The sequence below is a fragment of the Schistocerca nitens genome, chromosome 8 (assembly GCF_023898315.1).
Source record: "Schistocerca nitens isolate TAMUIC-IGC-003100 chromosome 8, iqSchNite1.1, whole genome shotgun sequence".
NCBI lineage: Eukaryota > Metazoa > Arthropoda > Insecta > Orthoptera > Acrididae > Schistocerca > Schistocerca nitens.
Window position 1 is genome coordinate 388,165,030 of NC_064621.1, and position 19,084 is coordinate 388,184,113.

At 41.0% G+C, this 19,084-nt stretch overlaps 1 protein-coding gene across 1 annotated transcript in view; it reads left to right on the forward strand.

Annotated features, from left to right (window-relative positions):
* LOC126198858 (myrosinase 1-like) overlaps positions 1–19,084 on the forward strand; it is an 89,474-nt gene that overhangs the window by 33,137 nt on the left and 37,253 nt on the right. The window contains exons 6-7 of the mRNA XM_049935447.1: positions 10,985–11,079; positions 14,009–14,156. Coding sequence (XP_049791404.1) covers positions 10,985–11,079; positions 14,009–14,156 — 243 coding nt within the window. The remainder of the gene's footprint in view (positions 1–10,984; positions 11,080–14,008; positions 14,157–19,084) is intronic.

Below are 19,084 nucleotides of genomic sequence, written 5' to 3' on the forward strand. Positions count from 1 at the left end.
TTGAAACTAAAATAGAAATACACAAATCCCCTTCGCAAACAGAAAAAAATCAAGAAATAACTAAAAAATAACCATAGTCAAATTCAATAAGGAAGATAGTAATCAATATAAATAAAGGAAGTACAGTGTATTCCAGTCTCAACAAAACAATCAATAAATGTTAACGTTTTTTAAGAAGAAACGTAAACGCCAGCAAAATAAACCAATAAAGAATTATTTTCCGTTTTTCAGTCCTATATAAAGCACTATTTTATTGAATGACTCTCATTGACAATCCATCGAACTATTCATCATTGCACAACGATGAACCCATGCACCATGCGAACATAAGAAATAATTTCAGAGACAGTTTTAGATAAGCCTCTGTATCAACGTAACCTAGCAGATTCTAGATGCCGCCAAGAAGACCAGCAGTAGAAGCATTCCGTTTACTCTGAGTGAATTCAGGTTTAATAATTTTACATTAAGCTGTACAAACGTGTGCCTACCTAAGATAACTCTGATAGCCATTACTCAATAGGTTTATGCAGCTAGGAGTCTCATCTGATTCCTCACTGATGCTGGTTTAGATTTCTCTTCAATAGTGTGAAAGTTTGTTGCTTCTTACACCACTTGTTAAGTGTCACACATGAACAGAATTTACGCGCTACGCCCTTGGGAGTAACAGGTAATTAAATGAACAAATTCTCAGATATAGTTTATTAGCTCTGTGTTGTCTGATAGGGAAAGGTAGTTCAGTTTAAGAGGCGATCAAAAGTTTCGAAGGCCATGCAATCCAGAATCCTTTTACGAAATGGCCAGAACCTCCGTTAGCATTGAGGCAATCATGCCAACGACGCACTGGGATGAAGATACCCATTTGATAAAACACCGTGTCCTGCTGCGTGAAGAAGTCGTATTGCTGACAGTACTTGTCCACCCATCAAGGTTTCTTCTGAGGGACCAGAGGTGCGATAATCGCAGTGGGAGAGACAAGGACCAGTTTCTAGCACTTGGGCTGTAATGGATGAGGCTGGCCTGCTAGATCGATCGGCGTCTTGTTTCGAATCACGACCAGCACCGAACTTGGCGCACCATTCCACAATAGTGACTTTCGACAGAGATGCTGCCCCAGTTGGGCTGTATATGCACTGGAGAATTTTTCATTGTCTGGTGTTTCTCGTTGAGCAGCCAAGAAAGGAATAATAGTACGTTGACAAACTGCCTATTGGCTTCTGTCTCGGGTTCTTCGGCCGACGTTCATCTAATGATTTTTCTGACGTTTCGCCAGCGCGAGTGGCTGGCACTGTCAAAGCATTGCCGGCAATGGAGGGTGAAGCTTTGACAATGCCAGCCACTCGCGCTGGCGAAACGTCAGAAAAATCATTAGATGAACGTCGGCCGAAGAACCCGAGACAGAAGCCAATAGGCAGTTTGTCAACAAGTGGCCACGAAAGTCTTAACAATTTTGTAATAGTACGTTGGTCCTGTTTTGACGAATATGGTAAATACGACGCCGTAGTTCACTTTTATGGATTCATTACACCAAAACAAAAAAGACATCTAAAGCGAACACCTTAAGAGATATGAGCACTTGTTCGTATTCGATGCTATTTAACACATCTCTTCTATTGTAAGCTCATTGCTTTTCATATTTTGGGAGGAGGTAGTATGGACCAAAATGAGGTAATAAGCGTCTGGTAAACATGGACTGTAAAATGCATACCTTAAGAGATACGAGCACTTGTGTAGTAGAAGAGATGTATTTCACACTGGTGATAAACAATTGCTCATAGCTCTTAAACTGTGCGTTTTAGACTCCATGTTTAGAAGACTTCTTGTTTTGGTTAACATTTCTTCCTCACAAAATATGGATAGTAAAGACCATCCAGTAAATAAGGACAATATCATAGTATCGAAGATGAAAAAGACTCCATACCCTTTTAGGGTATGCATTTTAGAGACCATTTGTACTTGACATGTTTTATACATTTCTGTGTGAAGAACCTGTCCCTAAGCTTTATCGCTGTTTATGTGGGGCACGCTGATACGTGCAACAGAGTCGGGCTAGCTTGCATATGCACTGCAGCAACGCCCTCAAACGGAAACTATTTGGTCGCCCCTAATAAGTAAAATTTTTCAGAATACAATAAATAAGTCATGGTAAGACATGAGTTTTGGTAGCATATGCAGTGAACTGACGAAACAGATCTTAAGCAACACAACACCCAAGTTCAGGTTCAGAGGAAAGTTTCCGTAGGTTTCCAAGGATAAAACCGGAGTCAGAATGGAAGATGGACTCTTCAAGTTCCTCTTTAACTGTCGACTAGATGAGGTGATCAGGTAAAGCGACTAAAAATGAGAAGAATCGGTGGAATACGATTGGGGTCCAACCGAAAAGTAATAAGGGTAAATTGTCCAGCATTCACAGACGATATTGTGATATTTTCAGAATTATTAGAGAAGGTTAATCAAACTAGGCAACTACAGATACAAGCGGGCAAAACGGGCCTACAGATCACTATCGAGAAGATGCGATAAATGGTAAACTCCAAGGCATCTCTTAGGTGGATGACTATAGGAGGAGGGAATGTTTAGAAGTTGGAGAGATTTAAATACCTAGTAGGATGAATAGAATTTGGGCTGATAGAAAGGAATCGATTAGGGCACGAACAAACTAAATTAACTTAGTATACAATTAACTAGGAACATCTACATTAAGAAGAATATTTCGATCAGTAGAAAACTAAGACTTGGTGATCGGCCCTGAAGCCTTATGGGCAGTAGAAACTTTTAAACTAATAAGAACAGAAGTACTTACGAATCTAGAACTAATGGAACGGAAGATAATCAAGAGGATATTTACACCTCGAAGATCAAAAGACAGTCAGTTCTGACGACGAGTGAACCGAGAATAGTATACCAACTAGAGAGGATCTCGGATGTCGTCAGGAAACAAGGAGCATATTCTTCAGACACATCCTAAGAATGGGCTGTGGGAGGTTAATACACAAAATAATACTATTTCTTGTGAACAAGAGAATGAAAAGGCTTTCGAGCCGAGAGGTGCATAGTCATCTGAAAGAAATGGGGATACAGCAGTCAGAAATACACAACAGGATGGTTTTTAAATGAGAAATTCAGGTTTTCACAGCTTTACAGGACACAGCTATACCCAGAACACGATCTTCAAGAACAGGAGAGCGAAGACGGTTGCAATGTATGAGAATGAAAGAACAATGAGCAAGGAGAAAGACTAAATAAATGAAGCTGACACTGAAACTTCCAGGCTGATTAAAACTGTGTGCCCGACCGAGACTCGAACTCGGGACCTTTGCCTTTCGCGGGCAAGTGCTCTACCAACTGAGCTACCGAAGCACGACTCACGCCCGGTACTCACAGCCTTACTTCTGCCAGTACCTCGTCTCCTACCTTCCAAACTTTACAGAAGCTCTCCTGCGAACCTTGCAGAACTAGCACACCTGAAAGAAAGGATATTGCGGACACATGGCTTAGCCACAGCCTGGGGGATGTTTCCAGAATGAGATTTTCACTCTGCAGCGGAGTGTGCGCTGATATGAAACTTCCTGGCAGATTAAACCTGTGTGCCCGATCGAGACTCGAACTCGGGACCTTTGCCTTTCGCGGGCAAGTGCTCTACCAACTGAGCTACCGAAGCACGACTCACGCCCGGTACTCACAGCCTTACTTCTGCCAGTACCTCGTCTCCTACCTTCCAAACATTACAGAAGCTCTCCTGCGAAACTTGCAGAACTAGCACTTCTGAAAGAAAGGATATTGTGGAGTCATGGCTTAGCCACAGCCTGGGGGATGTTTCCAGAATCAGATTTTCACTCTGCAGCGGAGTGTGCGCTGATATGAAACTTCCTGGCAGATTAAAACTGTGTGCCCGACCGAGACTCGAACTCGGGACCTTTGCCTTTCGCGGGCAAGTGCTCTACCAACTGAGCTACCGAAGCACGACTCACGCCCGGTACTCACAGCCTTACTTCTGTCAGTACCTCGTCTCCTACCTTCCAAACTTTACAGAAGCTCTCCTGCGAACCTTGCAGAACTAGCACTCTTGAAAGAAAGGATATTGCGGAGACATGGCTTAGCCACAGCCTGGGGGATGTTTCCAGAATGAGATTTTCTCTCTGCAGCGGAGTGTGCGCTGATATAACTTCCTGGCAGATTAAAACTGTGTGCCCGACCGAGACTCGAACTCGGGACCTTTGCCTTTCGCGGGCAAGTGCTCTACCAACTGAGCTACCGAAGCACGAGTCACGCCCGGTACTCACAGCCTTACTTCTGCCAGTACCTCGTCTCCTACCTTCCAAACTTTACAGAAGCTCTCGGTCGGGCACACAGATTTAATCCGCCAGGAAGTTTCATATCAGCGCACACTCCGCTGCAGAGTGAAAATCTCATTCTGGAAACATCCCCCAGGCTGTGGCTAAGCCATGTCTCCGCAATATCCTTTCTTTCAGGAGTGCTAGTTCTGCAAGGTTCGCAGGAGAGCTTCTGTAAAGTTTGGAAGGTAGGAGACGAGGTACTGGCAGAAGTAAGGCTGTGAGTACCGGGCGTGACTCGTGCTTCGGTAGCTCAGTTGGTAGAGCACTTGCCCGCGAAAGGCAAAGGTCCTGAGTTCGAGTCTCGGTCGGGCACACAGTTTTAATCTGCCAGAAAGTTTCATATCAGCGCACACTCCGCTGCAGAGTGAAAATCTCATTCTGGAAGCTGACACTAATTAACATGGTCGTCAGACGTTCAAAACGAAACGAAGAAAAAAATTCATACGAGACACTGTTGTAATATATGGTAGATCACAGAGTAATATCAGGTTTTTTCAGTAAATATTTTTGGGTATTAGGTTCAGTTTTCCAACAAAAGAGGATCGAGACTATTTCAGTAAGCTACACAGTATATAAGGATGAAGATTTTGGTGTAAACTGGTCATAGTATCAGCACTGAGGTCTAGGGTTAGCGTCTACGATCTGAACTCAAAGCGTCTTAATTCCTGGTTTACATGCCGTACACTGCTTAAATTACTAATAAGAATCATTTGCAGTGGCGCCCAGTTTCTTTCGTTATAAGTCACACTCATTATGACAACAGCCTAATAAATGGCAAAGGAGCGGACAGGATTTTATATCACCTGCTTACACTTCGTGTGGGAAGCTGTCCTTAGAGGTGGAAGAATCAGGATGATTCTCGAGAAGGCAATGGAAGCCACTACAGCAGGGACTGGCAATGCTTAATCCTCACGAAATGTGACATGTGATTCAAGCGTCACGATGAAGCTTCCATTGACACAAGAGTCTGGATTAATGACTATGCATCTCCAGAAAGGGACTGTAAAAGGTGGTGTGATCGTGGTTAAAAGGTTGAATAACCAACGAAAGGGTAACATTCTACGATTTGGAACGAGTAATGTTAGAATACTAAATCTGACAAGGAAGCTAGAAACCTGAACACGGAAATTCTAAGTCAACCTAGAAGAAGCGGAAACCAGTTAAGTGAACTGGTAAGAGGTTAAGGATCTTTTGTTACCTGGAAATTGGGTAATATCAGATGCAGGAGCAAAGTGTGTGGCGGTGTTTACGGTTCATTATGAACATGAAGATCGGCAGAGAGTGAGTTACTGTGAACAGTGCAGCGACGACGTGTATGAGCATACTGAAAGAATAATGCTCTACGTAAAATTCGATAAAAATCTCATAATCATTTTGGATTGAAACACTGTAATAGAGGATGTAACGATAGACAACGGTACGGATGAATACCGCCTTGAGGGAGAAGAAAGGCCACTTCAGTTCCAGGTAACAGTAAATACAGGTTACAACACTCTCAAGAGGAAAGGACCTGTACACACGGAAAGTTAACAGTTGGGTTGCATGATTGCCAGACAAAAATTACGAGATCACATATTCCATTGTGAAGCATATCCAGCAGAAGAAATAGTCACTGCTCACAATTTTTTAATGGTGAACACTAAGCTGAAGTTGCGGAAACTCGTTCGGAATAATCAAACCGCAAAGATGTGTGATACTGAAATAGTGAGGAATGATGAGATGCATTTGAAGTTCCCTGAGGCAATAGGTTCTGCGATAATGGCTACCACAATAGGCAGTTTAGTTTAAGAGGAATGAATGTGTCTATATAGAGCAACCACAATATTTGCAAGAACAAATATAGGTAAAGTAACGTAGTTTGCAACGTGCCTACGGCCACAGAACAAATACTTCAATTATCAACAAAACAAGAAAGTACAAAATTGTTTCGCACAGGAATACAGAAATAGAATTCACTTATAAATGAAGTCAACAGGAAGGGCAGGGAAGCAAAAGCGAAGTGGCTGTAGTAGAAACGTGATGAAATATAAAATGTAATGATCGTCAGAAGGACAGATGTATCATACAGAAAACCTTGTTCAATGCATGTATCGGAAATTTAAAAAAAAATCAGGTGTTGAATGAAAATCATGTGACAATGCTTTCAGGTATAAGATCTGCAGATGGTATTGTTGTCTTCAGTGAAAGACATAAATAAAAGAAAGAATAAGACCTGTTTGATGGATTGAAAATTCTAATGAGCAAAGAAAGCGCACTGCAGATAAACAAAAGAAAGACGAAAGCAATGAGCAAAAACAGAAATGGGATTAGCAATAAATGTAATATCGAAACTGGTGGCCATATAATATGGAAGATGATAAAGTTTGCTTCTTTCAAAGCAAAATAGGACATAATGGATGAAGCAATGATGATATAATAAGCAGACTAGAATAGGCAAAACTGCTATTCCAAGCTAACTGAAAACTTCAAGTATCCAACGTAAGCCATAACATGCGAAATTACATCTGGTGTACTGTGGCTTGTCAAACATTCTCAGCTGGCCAGCATTTCAAGAATACTCTTCATAATCTGTATAAAACTGTTGAAACCATCCGCTTTTATAGCCATTGTAAATGTATTGGACTTGTGCCAACGACATAAACGATTAGACCAAAAATAGTTCTAAAGCAGCGAAAACACAAAATTAAATCATTTCAATGAGTAAATGTAAAGAAAAAGTTTTATAAAATTCATCTTCGGGTAGCAGAAATACTAAAATGCCTACTATATATGCTACCATCATGGGAAAATTCGCCTGCTGCACATGCAGAGCTATAGACAAAATGCGAACAACGCATAAAAGACAACTATAAATCTCAAATTTCACGATACAAAACCACATGATAACAAACACGTACACATTCACTATTTCTGTCCAAGGGATGACAATTTGACAGACATAAAACTGAAATGGACAGCAGCTCCCAGAAAAGAGTTTAAAACACAATGTGTACTCATCACTAAATGATGAAAAAAGAATCTCTCATTATAGAACCTGAATATACTCTCACCATGGCAGAAAAAATTACAATAATGTAATCACAGAACTAACATGAGAATTAATAAAAGAAGAAATTAAAAACATAGCAACACAGATTAAAAAAGAATACAATACACACAATACTAAAAAAGTCTAAGAAGGGAACTGCAAGCAAAAAATGTTGTTATAGCAAAATCTGATAAAAACAGAATTGTTGTGCTCATAGAAACTGAAGACTATGTAGGAAAAACACAGGAGTTTTTCACCAAAACAAACATAAAAAGTTAAAATCAATCACAACAAACATATTTCAAGTATAATTTAATAACAAACTGGAGAACATAGACAATCCATTTTAGACAAGGATAAAGAGAGACTTGTATAAAAAAAATTCTCAGCCAAACAACATGAGATGCCGGTGGAAATTCCATTAGGAAAATATTCCTGTCTGTCAAATAGTAAATTTTGAAGCACCTACCACATACCTACAAGGACAACAGATGCAATCACAGTTCACCCATTGATACAAAACAGGAAATGATGAGGCAATAGGATATACAAGTCAGCTAACAGAAGATGTGATATAAAAGTCCCATACAGAGGAACATTGCTCCCTATTAGTGGAACCACTATACTAATTGAAGACAATGTGGAAGCCCACAAAAAGTTATACCATGAACAGAATAAAATTGTTATAACCACACTATTGTTACAAAATTATTTTGTATTCAGTTAGGAATACTACATACAGGAAGCAAGGTTTAACCATGTGTTCACCTTTTTCACGAACACTAAACAATGTACTCATTAATCAGATAGAGAAAGTAATATTTGAAGTGAAATCACAGAGGAAAACTGATCACAGATAGAAGCTACCTCATCTACTGGTACAGGCACATAAATTACATAATATCCATGGTAGTTAAATTTCAAAAAAAAAAAAAATACAAAAATTACGCAAATGCAATACACAAGAACATAAAGTTGGCAACATAAGAAGAAAACTAAAATACAATCTACTTTCTAGACACAACCATAGAAAAGACAATCAGAACCACACCCTTGACATGTAAAGAAAACCCACAACAGGAGACACAATAATAAATGAAAAATGAAACCTGAAACCACTTACAGAAATACAAAACAGTTGCATAGGGCATATGTTTAAGCAGACTCAATAGGATTTCGCTAGACATTTCTGACCATCAAACAGCGCTAGCCTCTGTTGAACAGATATGATTAAAAAATAGATAAAAAGAAAAAGAAATAGTAAGTAACATTAGCATTAAAGTAAAGACACAAATGATAAACAAACAAATCACATAAACACATACAAGCAGCACAATCTTGAGAAAATTGCATACAACAAATTACCACAAAAAAATAAATACACATAGTAGGTAATATATTCAAAAATTAGGCGATAAACATTGCATACAACGCAAACAGCTTACTAGATAACCAGTCCCTAAACTAAACTCAAATCGAGGCAGTACAAAGATAAACCAGGATCTACCGCCTCAATTGCAGGGACTGTGTAATGAATCTACATGCTGGTTATTGGCAAAACATTTGACAAACGATGTAAGAGCACATTAGTGCATGGAAATACAGTACAAGCCATTCAACATTTGCAGACCACCATAAAAAAGAATACCATACAACACATCCTATAGAAAAAGATATAATCATCATAAAACTCAGTAAAGACAGACATCTCCATCCCCCCCCCCCCTTCCAAGGAAACTTTCACACACATAAAGCATTAGCGAACAACAATAAATTAATCGATGATGAAATATATATTCGAAACGAGGCACTGTAGGCCGAAGTGGCCGCGCGGTTCTGGCGGTGCAGTCTGGAACCGCGAGACCGCTACGGTCGCAGGTTCGAATCCTGCCTCGGGCATGGATGTGTGTGATGTCCTTAGGTTAGTTAGGTTTAACTAGTTCTAAGTTCTAGGGGACTAATGACCTCAGCAGTTGAGTCCCATAGTGCTCAGAGCCATTTTTTGAAGGCACTGTATAAACAACACATGGGAAAAAAAGAGTTGAATTCCTTTTCCTATACCTCACTACCTCTTATCATCAATCTCCTCCCCCCCCCCCCTCCCCATCCCTGTCCCTTTCATTTTACCTACAGCTCGTCACCTTTTCCTTTAACTCACTCTCCGTCTCACTATTTTGTACTTACTGTTCACTCATCTCTGTCTCTTTTCTCTCCCCTCCCACCCCCACCCCCCACCTCCCTCCCAACAGACCTCAAATCTACATTTCAACTCCTACAACAATCTTAATTTTCCTTACACATGCAATAAACACATAGTAACGTAACCAAACGAAAATTGTGAACTGATGGAAAAGAACAGTTTTAGGCTGAAGAAAGTCTTGTGTTATTGTTGGAAACACTACACAAAACACACGATAAATATTTCACCTGAAGTCTGAAGCAAACAGTAGGATACTATATTGTGTTGTGTTTAATTTTTTAAAAAGATGCGTAGTTCTGCAGCGTCATACGGGAGTAGGCCAGATTCAACATTGCCAAAGGAAGAAATAGCCAAAAATGTGCAGGCAGACAGCGTTTACTGATGTAAGAGAAAAACCAGGCATGAAATACCGTAAGTAAAAATGAACATCTCTTGTAACGAAATGGTTTTAGATGTAGAAAGGAAGTCAAGTGACTACGGAAATCACGAAACCAAGTGTTAGGGAACGCCCTGAATACTCTTTTACTCCTGCTCATTGAAAAATAATTTATTTATCTTTGACATGGGCCACATTGCGTCGTCATCTTACTCTGTGAAACCACATATGGGAAGGTCATTATTATGTCTGTGATTGGATCAATGATGTATGCAACGTACGTGATTCCCTAGTCTGAGATGGATGTAAGACCTTCTGAAACAATTTAAACTATGAAATTTATGATTTTGTTATCACTTTTTATTCACTGAGCTGTTAAATCGATTTATGCTTCAGGCCGTTGTGGCAAGACAGGCCACCATCTTGGCCTTTGCATTGCTCCCTCATAGATTTGCCCTAGCCTTATCCAGTCCTCTTTTTGATCTGAGCACTTATCAGCCTTCAAGTTAGCATCAGCTTTATACATGCAGAGGAACACATTCAGGATCGTACAGTTCAGTAACATTATGAATACCGAGACGAAACAACGCGAAGCAAGTGGCTTGTAGTGAAATCATTGATGAAGGTTTACGGTCTACACACTGAAACATAACAAAAGAATTTATCATGTCATATCACCCACATGCATAAATAAAGACGTTGGTTGCATGAACTTTACAATAACTATGCAAACGTATCATTTGGTGGACAAGGAACCTAATTGTTCTAAGCATAAGTTTCTTAACCATTATGTTGTGATATTATTTCTGGTCTATGTACCGCTAAAAACGCAAAGAAACATCATAAAAACATATAAGAATTTGGACAATTTGGATAGTATATCATGTGATCACAATAGTTTGTCAAGTGATGTTACTGTCGCTAATGGAATATTTCTTTAGTCAATATACATCTTGTGAAGAATACATCACAGTCGTATCATTTTTATTGTACGTTCATTCAAATGTTATGTGAAACAGCCAGGCAATGTTCTATCTGCATTTCAGGCAGTGTTGGAATTACATTGAATATACAAGGAAGCGAGCCGCTTACGAATTCGACAGAAGACATTGAAGCTGCCGAGAGATACCAGCAATTTGAGGTGAATACAATAAAGAACTTTAATATCTTGTTTCAGAATAGGATCTAACTTTAACTCTCATTGATTTTAAACACTGCAAGGTGAAAGACGCCTACTATGTTGTATTGTTTGTGTAACAGTTAAATCGTTTTATTGTTGTTATGGTCTGATGATCGGAAACTGGATTGATCCACCGTTTCACGCTAGCCGATACCGTGCAGACCTCTTCATTTCTGAACAACTACCGCAACCTAAATCGTTTTGAGGCAGTTTCACATATTGTTCTCCCTCTACTGTTCTTGAGCTTCTAGTTCTCTTCACTGCCAAACTACTGATGGTTCTAGAGAACGAAGGATGTGTCCTATCTGTCTGTCTATCTATTCTTTTATTCAGGTTATGTCAGAAGTTTCTTATTTGCCAAAGTCTATTTAGTACCTCCTCATTAGTAATTTGATCTTCTGATCTAACCTTAAGTATCCTTCTATAGAACCACATTTTCAAAACTATTTTGTTCTCGTTTGAATTGCTTGTTGTTCACATTTCATTCCGTACAATGCTAACCTCTAGTAAGAAACGTTCAGAAGGGAATTCCTCAAGCAAAACGCCTCTGCTATTTTTGGTGACACATTTCCGTATCTAATTCTCTCTGCATCCCCTGAATTAATTCCAGAGAATTTCGATTCCTTTGTTTTGTTGTTGTTGTTGTTCATCTTGTGACCTCTTTTCAATGCACTATCCAATCCGTTCACCTGCTCTTCCAAGTCCTTTACTATCTCTCACAGATTTACAATGTCATCGACAAACATCAGAGTCTTGGTTTCTTCTCCATGAACTCCATGAACCCCATTTCCAGCTGCCCTTTGGTTTCCAGTGTTGCTTATTAAATATACGTCGGGGATAAGCTGCAACCTTCTCTCATGTCATTCTCAACGAGTGTTTAGTTTCCAGTGTTGCTTATTAAATATACGTCGGAGATAAGCTGCAACCTTCTTTCGTGCCATTCTGAACGAGTGTTTAGTTTCCAGTGTTGCTTATTAAATATACGTCGGGGGTAAGCTGCAACCTTCTCTCATGCCCTTCTCAACGAGTGGTGTCCTTCAGTACGAACGCGGTCGCGCTTCCACACAAGTTGTAAGTAGCGTTTCGCACCCTGTACTGTATCCCTGCTACCATCAGAATGTCATAGATCTTAAACATTCTCAAAAGCTTTCTCTTAATCTGTAGTTACTATAATGATGGTTCACCTTTCTATAACCTATCTTTGAAGATAACTGCTAGGACCAATATTGTTCCTCTTGTTCCTTCATTTTACAGAACCCAATCTACCATCATGTCGGCTTCTACCAGGTTTTTCGTTCCTCTACAAATAAATATTTAGGACTGTTCATTAATGATTCGGTATTCGCTCCTGTCGGATACATATTTTTTGAGATGGGAATTATTACATTCTTCCTGAAGTCGGGTGGAATAGTTTTGTTATTTCTGGTCCTCCCAAGAATCTCAATAATTCTGAGGAATGTCCACTTCAGATACTTTGTCTCGATTTGGAACTTCCATGATTTGTTAAATTTTTCTCACAGTATTGTATCTCCAATCTCAACTTCATTTACTTTCATTGCCCTTTCTATAATTGTGTCTTCAAGCTCATTTCTCTTACATAGCCACTCTATACAGTTCTTCCACCATTCAGTTTTTGTTTAAGACTGGCTTATTATCTAAACATTCGATATCATACAGGTGCTTTTCTTTTCTTTCAGTTATCTTTTCAGTTTTAATATAGATGGCATCTATTTTTCCCTTAGTACAGGGCTATTACAAATGATTGAAGCGATTTCATAAATTCACTGTAGCTCCATTCATTGACAAATGGTCACGGCACACTACAGATACGTAGAAAAACTCATAAAGTTTTGTTCGGCTGAAGCCGCACTTCAGGTTTCTGCCGCCAGAGCGCTCAAGAGCGCAGTGAGACAAAATGGCGACAGGAGCCGAGAAAGCGTATGTCGTGCTTGAAATGCACTCACATCAGTCAGTCATAACAGTGCAACGACACTTCAGGACGATGTTCAACAAAGATCCACCAACTGCTAACTCCATTCGGCGATGGTATGCGCAGTTTAAAGCTTCTGGATGCCTCTGTAAGGGGAAATCAACGGGTCAGCCTGCAGTGAGCGAAGAAACGGTTGAACGCGTGCGGGCAAGTTTCACGCGTAGCCCGCAGAAGTCGACGAATAAAGCAAGCAGGGAGCTAAACGTACCACAGGATGGTGCTCCACCGCACTTCCATCATGATGTTCGGCATTTCTTAAACAGGAGATTGGAAAAACGATGGATCGGTCGTGGTGGAGATCATGATCAGCAATTCATGTCATGGCCTCCACGCTCTCCCGACTTCACCTTATGTGAAAGATTGTGTTTAAGCCTCCTCTACCAAGAAACGTGCCAGAACTGCGAGCTCGCATCAACGATGCTTTCGAACTCATTGATGGGGACATGCTGCGCCGAGTGTGGGAGGAACTTGATTATCGACTTGATGTCTGTCGAATCACTAAAGGGGCACATATCGAACATTTGTGAATGCCTAAAAAAACTTTTTGAGTTTTTGTATGTGTGTGCAAAGCATTGTGAAAATATCTCAAATAGTAAAGTTATTGTAGAGCTGTGAAATCGCTTCAATCATTTGTAATAACCCTGTACTTCAAGAATCTGCAGACCTGTATTTGTCCTTTAGTCATTCTCGCTTAGCCATTTCATTCTAATTTTTTAGACGTTCGTAATCCATTTTGGTTGATTTATCTGATGCATTTTTGTATTTTCTTCTTTCGTAAATCGTATTTAATATCTCCTATCATATCCAAGCATGCCTTGTATATCGCTGTAGATGATCACTATTTCCATCCATTCTGGAAGTAGACGTTGTTTGTCAAGGGAAAAATTTTCCATTTTTCAGGCAGGACTCTACGCTCATCCCATCTTCAGTGAAGAGGGCGACTACCCGGCAGTGATGCGTGAGAGAGTAGACGCCAACAGTGAGGAGGAGGGCCGACCTCGTTCGAGGTTGCCGAGTTTCACGCAGGAGGAAGTAGAATACATCAGAGGTGTGGATATAATGTATCCATTCCCAGTTGTATGTGTGGCAGTCTAATATAGCAATTTTAATTTTAGTAACTTACATTTCAGCAAAACTTCACGCAAAAGATTATAACGTAGAGGAGAAAACAAAATCTGTCGACACAGGCATCGCCTGCACGGGAATCAGCGAAAGTTAGGCTTGTAAGTTGAGATGAAACAAGCACAAGTCCAGTACAATTTCATCTATAACTAATTCCACTCACTAAGTGAGGGTAATCTTCAGATTTTTCGTTGCCAAGTTCTGAATTTATTATAAATCATACAAGACACAAGGAGTTACTTTTTTAAGCTCTGTTTTTGAATTTGCTTTTCAGATGGAGGTTTATGCAAGTAATTCAGATACTGAACAGGACTTAACAATATATATCTAGCGCTCTCGATGCGAAAGGTCGCTGTCGGCTTCTAGGCATAACTGTCCACGTTTGGAGAAAGAAGAGGGTATTTTAACAATAACTAATCCTCTTTCTTACGACACGTTGTTTTGGTGCGGTAGCTTCTTTGATTAGTAATCAAAGCGTCCTCAGTCCGGAGTGCGAAACCCGCAACTGCTTAAATTTTGATTAATAATCAGCATTGGCGGCCGAAGACTTCCGGCATAAGAAGTCACCTTGGTTCTGCAAACGACCTTGTCAAAGAGGGTGGAGGAGCGGACAGAGGTTTAGGGCATTCTCTGGCCCCTAAAGGCGGAAGCACCAGCAATGATCAATGGCATGAGGATGCTGAAGGCAATGAAGACACATAACGTGCATCCACATGACACGTGGCCTGTAAATGAAAAAGTGTCATGATGATCTCTCAATTGGTAAAAGTTTCCGGAATAGTCCTCCTTTCAGATTTCCGGAAGGGGACTGCCAAGGGCGAGGGTACCATGAGAAAAAGAAAAAATAATCAAGAACAGGATTCGTTCTATGGGTCGAGGCGTGGAATGTCAGATGCTTGAATGTGTTAGGGAAGCTAGAAAATCTGAAAATGGAAATGCCAAGGCACAATCTAGATATAGTAATAGTCAGTGAAGTGAAATGGAAAGAAGACAAGGATTTCTGGTCAGATGAGTGTAGGGTAATACCAACAGCAGCTGAAAATGATATAACGGGCGTAGGATTCTGTATGAATAGGAAGGTAGGGTGACGAGTGTGTTACATTGAACATTTCAGTGATAGGGCTATTCTTGTCAGAATCGAAAGGGAACCAACACAGACAACGATAGTTCAGGTATAAATGCCGACGTCTCAAGCTGAAGATGATGAGATAGGGAAAGTAAATGAAGATATTGAAAGGGTAATGCAGAATGTAAGGGGAGATAAAAATGAATTAGTTGTGGGTGCTGAAATGCGGTTGTAGGGGAAGGATTAGGAAAAAAAGGTTACAAGAGAACATGGGCTTGGGACAAGGAATGGGAGAGGAGAAAAAAGTAATTGAGTTCTGTAAAGCAGTTGGTAATAGGGGATACACAGTTCAACAACCACAAGAGCAGGAGGTATACTTGGAAAAGACCGGGTGATCCTGGAAATTTTCAGTTAGATTACATCATGGTCAGATTCCGAAATCAGATACTTGATTGCAAGACTCATATCACAATGTTGTAGTGATAAAGAGTAGGCTGAAATTCAAGAGATTAATCAGGTTCAAATGGTTCAAATGGCTTGAGCACTATGGGACTCAACTCCTGTGGTCATCAGTCCCCTAGAACTTAGAACTACTTAAACCTAACTAACCTAAGAACATCACACACATCCATGCCCGAGGCAGGATTCCAACCTGCGAGCGTAGCGGTCGCGCGGTTTCAGACTGTAGCGCCTAGAACCGCTCGGCCACCCCGGCCGGTGATTAATCAGGAAGAAACAATATGCAAAGAAGTAAGATTCATAAGTAACCAGGAATGGCCACACACGCTTGAAGTTCTCTAAGGCTATAGATACAGGAATAGCTCAGTACGCAGTACAGTTGAAGAGGAATGAACAACTCTAAAACGGGCATTCACTGAAGTTAGGCCGGACGCTGTGACCGAGCGGTTCTAGGCGCTTCAGTCCGGAACCGTGCTGCTGCTGCGGTCGCAGGTTTGAATCCCGCCTCGAGCATGGATGTGTGTGTGATGTCCTTAGGTTAGTTAGGTTTAAGTAGGTCTAAGGCTAGCGGACTGATGAACGGAAAATGTAAGTGCAAAGATGGTCACAGAGGAGAAACCACCGCTAACAAAAGAAACACTTTAGTTGATCGTGAAAGAATGAAGAACAAAAATGTTGAGGGGAAATTCAGGAACCCAGAAATACAAGTCACTGAAGAATTAAATAAATAGGTAGTCCAGAGAAGCTAAGACGAAATGGCTGCATGAAAAATGTGAAGAAATCGATAAAGAAATGGTTGTCGGATCGACTGACTCAGCATAGAAGAAAATCAAAACAAACTTTGATGTCATAAAAAGCAAGTCGTGCTGGGCTAGCACTTGGATGGGTTACCATCTGGTCTGCCGAGCCCTGTTGGCAAGCGGGAGCACTGAGACCTTTTGAGGCAAACTGAGGAGCTACTTGATTGGGATTTAGCGGCTTCGGTCTCGTAAACTGACATACGGCCGGGAGAGCGGTGTGCTGACCACATGCCGCTCCGTATCCTCCTCCAGTGACGCCTGTGGGCTGAGGATCGGCCGGTCGTTGCCGATGGGCCTTCCAAGACCTGTTCGGAGAGAGTTTAGTTTAACATTAGGAGAGCAACTGGAATCCCACTGTTAAATGTCGAGGAGGGTGTACACGGAAGGCGTCTGTGAGGGGGGGGGGGGTGGAGATTCGTCTGGAGTCGATTTAGCAGAGATAGGAGATCCCCAATTAGAATCAGATTTTAAGAGAACTCTTAAGGACTTAAAATCAAGTAAAGCAGAAGGGGTAGATAAAATTCCATCAGAATTTCTGAAATCATTGGGGTAAGTGGCAAGAAAACGACTATTCACTTTGCTGTGTGGAATGTATGAGTCTGGAGACATTCAGGAGTACCATCTGACTTTCGTAAAAATATCACCCACATAATTCCGAAGAATGCAAGGGGTGACAGGTGCAAGAATTACTCCACAAGTTGCTTAACAGCATATGCATCTGCCGGCCGAAGTGGCCGTGCGGTTAAAGGCGCTGCAGTCTGGAACCGCAAGACCGCTACGGTCGCAGGTTCGAATCCTGCCTCGGGCATGGATGTTTGTGATGTCCTTAGGTTAGTTAGGTTTAACTAGTTCTAAGTTCTAGGGGACTAATGACCTCAGCAGTTGAGTCCCATAGTGCTCAGAGCCATTTTTTTAGCATATGCATCTAAGTTGATGACAAGAATAATATACAGTGTAATGGAAAAGAAAATGAGGATGTGCTAGATGACGATCAGTTTGGCTTTAGAAAGGGTAAAGGCACTAGTGAGGCAATCCTGACGTTGTTGATCATAGTGGAAGCAAGACTAATGAAAAATGAAGACACATTCATAGGATTTGTCAAACGGGAAAAAGTGTCCGAGAACTTAAAATGGTACAAGATGTTCGAAATTTTGAGAAAAATAGAGATAAGATGCAGGGAAAGGCGTGTAATATACAATAAGTAGAAGAGCCAAGAGGGAATAATATGAGTGGACGACCAAGAACGAAGCGCTCGAATTAAAAAGGGTGTAAAACAGGGATGCAGTCCTTCGTCTCTATTGTTCAATCTGTGTTTCGAAGAAGCAACGGTGGAAATAAGAGAAAGGTTTAGGAATGAAAGTATAATTAATGGTGAAAGGATATCAATGATACGATTCGCTTATGACATTGGTATCCTGAGTGAAAGTGAAGAATAATTACATGATATGCTGAATGGGATGAACAGTCTAATGAGTGCAGAATGTGGATTGAGAGTAAACCGAAGAAAGACGAAAGCAATGAGAAGTAGCAGAAGTCAGAACAGCGAGAAACTTAACATCAGGATTGATGGTCACGTAGTAGATTAAGGTAAGGAGTTCTGCTACCTAGGCAGCAAAATAACAACGGCGGACGGAGCAAGGAGGATATCAAATGCTGGCTAGCCCTGGGAAAAACGACATTCACTGCCGAGAAAGGCCTATTGCTATCAAACATAGGCATTGATTTGACGAAGAAATTTCTGAGAATGTGCGTCTGGAGCACGGTACTGTATGGTAGTGAAACATGAACTGTTGGAAAACCGGAACAGAGGAGAATCGACGCGTTTCAGATGTGGTGCTACAGACGAATGTTGAAAATTGGGTGGACTGATAAGGTACGGGATGAGGAGGTTGTGTGCAGAATCGGAGAGTAGAGGAATGTGTGGAAAACACTGAGAAAGAGAACGGACAGGATGATAAGACGTCTGTTAAGACATCAGGGAATGATGTCCATGGTACCAGAGGAAGCTGTAGAGGGCAAAAAACTGTAGAGCAAGGAAGAGGTTGGAATACATCCGACAAATATCCGAGGACTTAGGCTGCAAGTGCTACTCGAGATGAAGAAAATAACACAGGAGCCGAATTCGCGGCGAGCCACGTCATACTAGACAGGATAGTGATTACCGTCCCCCCCCCCCCCCCCCCGCCGCAAAAAAATTCTTGTGTGTGGGCGTGCATTATCGTGTTAGAGCAAGATTTGCTGGATTCCTGTGCAACCGAACACGTCGGAAACGCTTCTTGAGTTTATACAAAATCTTCACGTACGGTATACCTCTGAATTGATGATTGACCCTCTTGGCATCACATCTACGAGAATGACGCCACCCCAATCCCAGAAGACCGCCACCATAAGTTTACCGACAGACGGGGTTGTCTTGAATTTCTTCTGTTGTGGTGAACGATGATGATGCCACTCCATGGACTGCCTTTTTGTTTCCGGCGCAAAGAGGTGCATCTGCGTGCCCTGTAAAGATTTATGACGGAAAGGCCT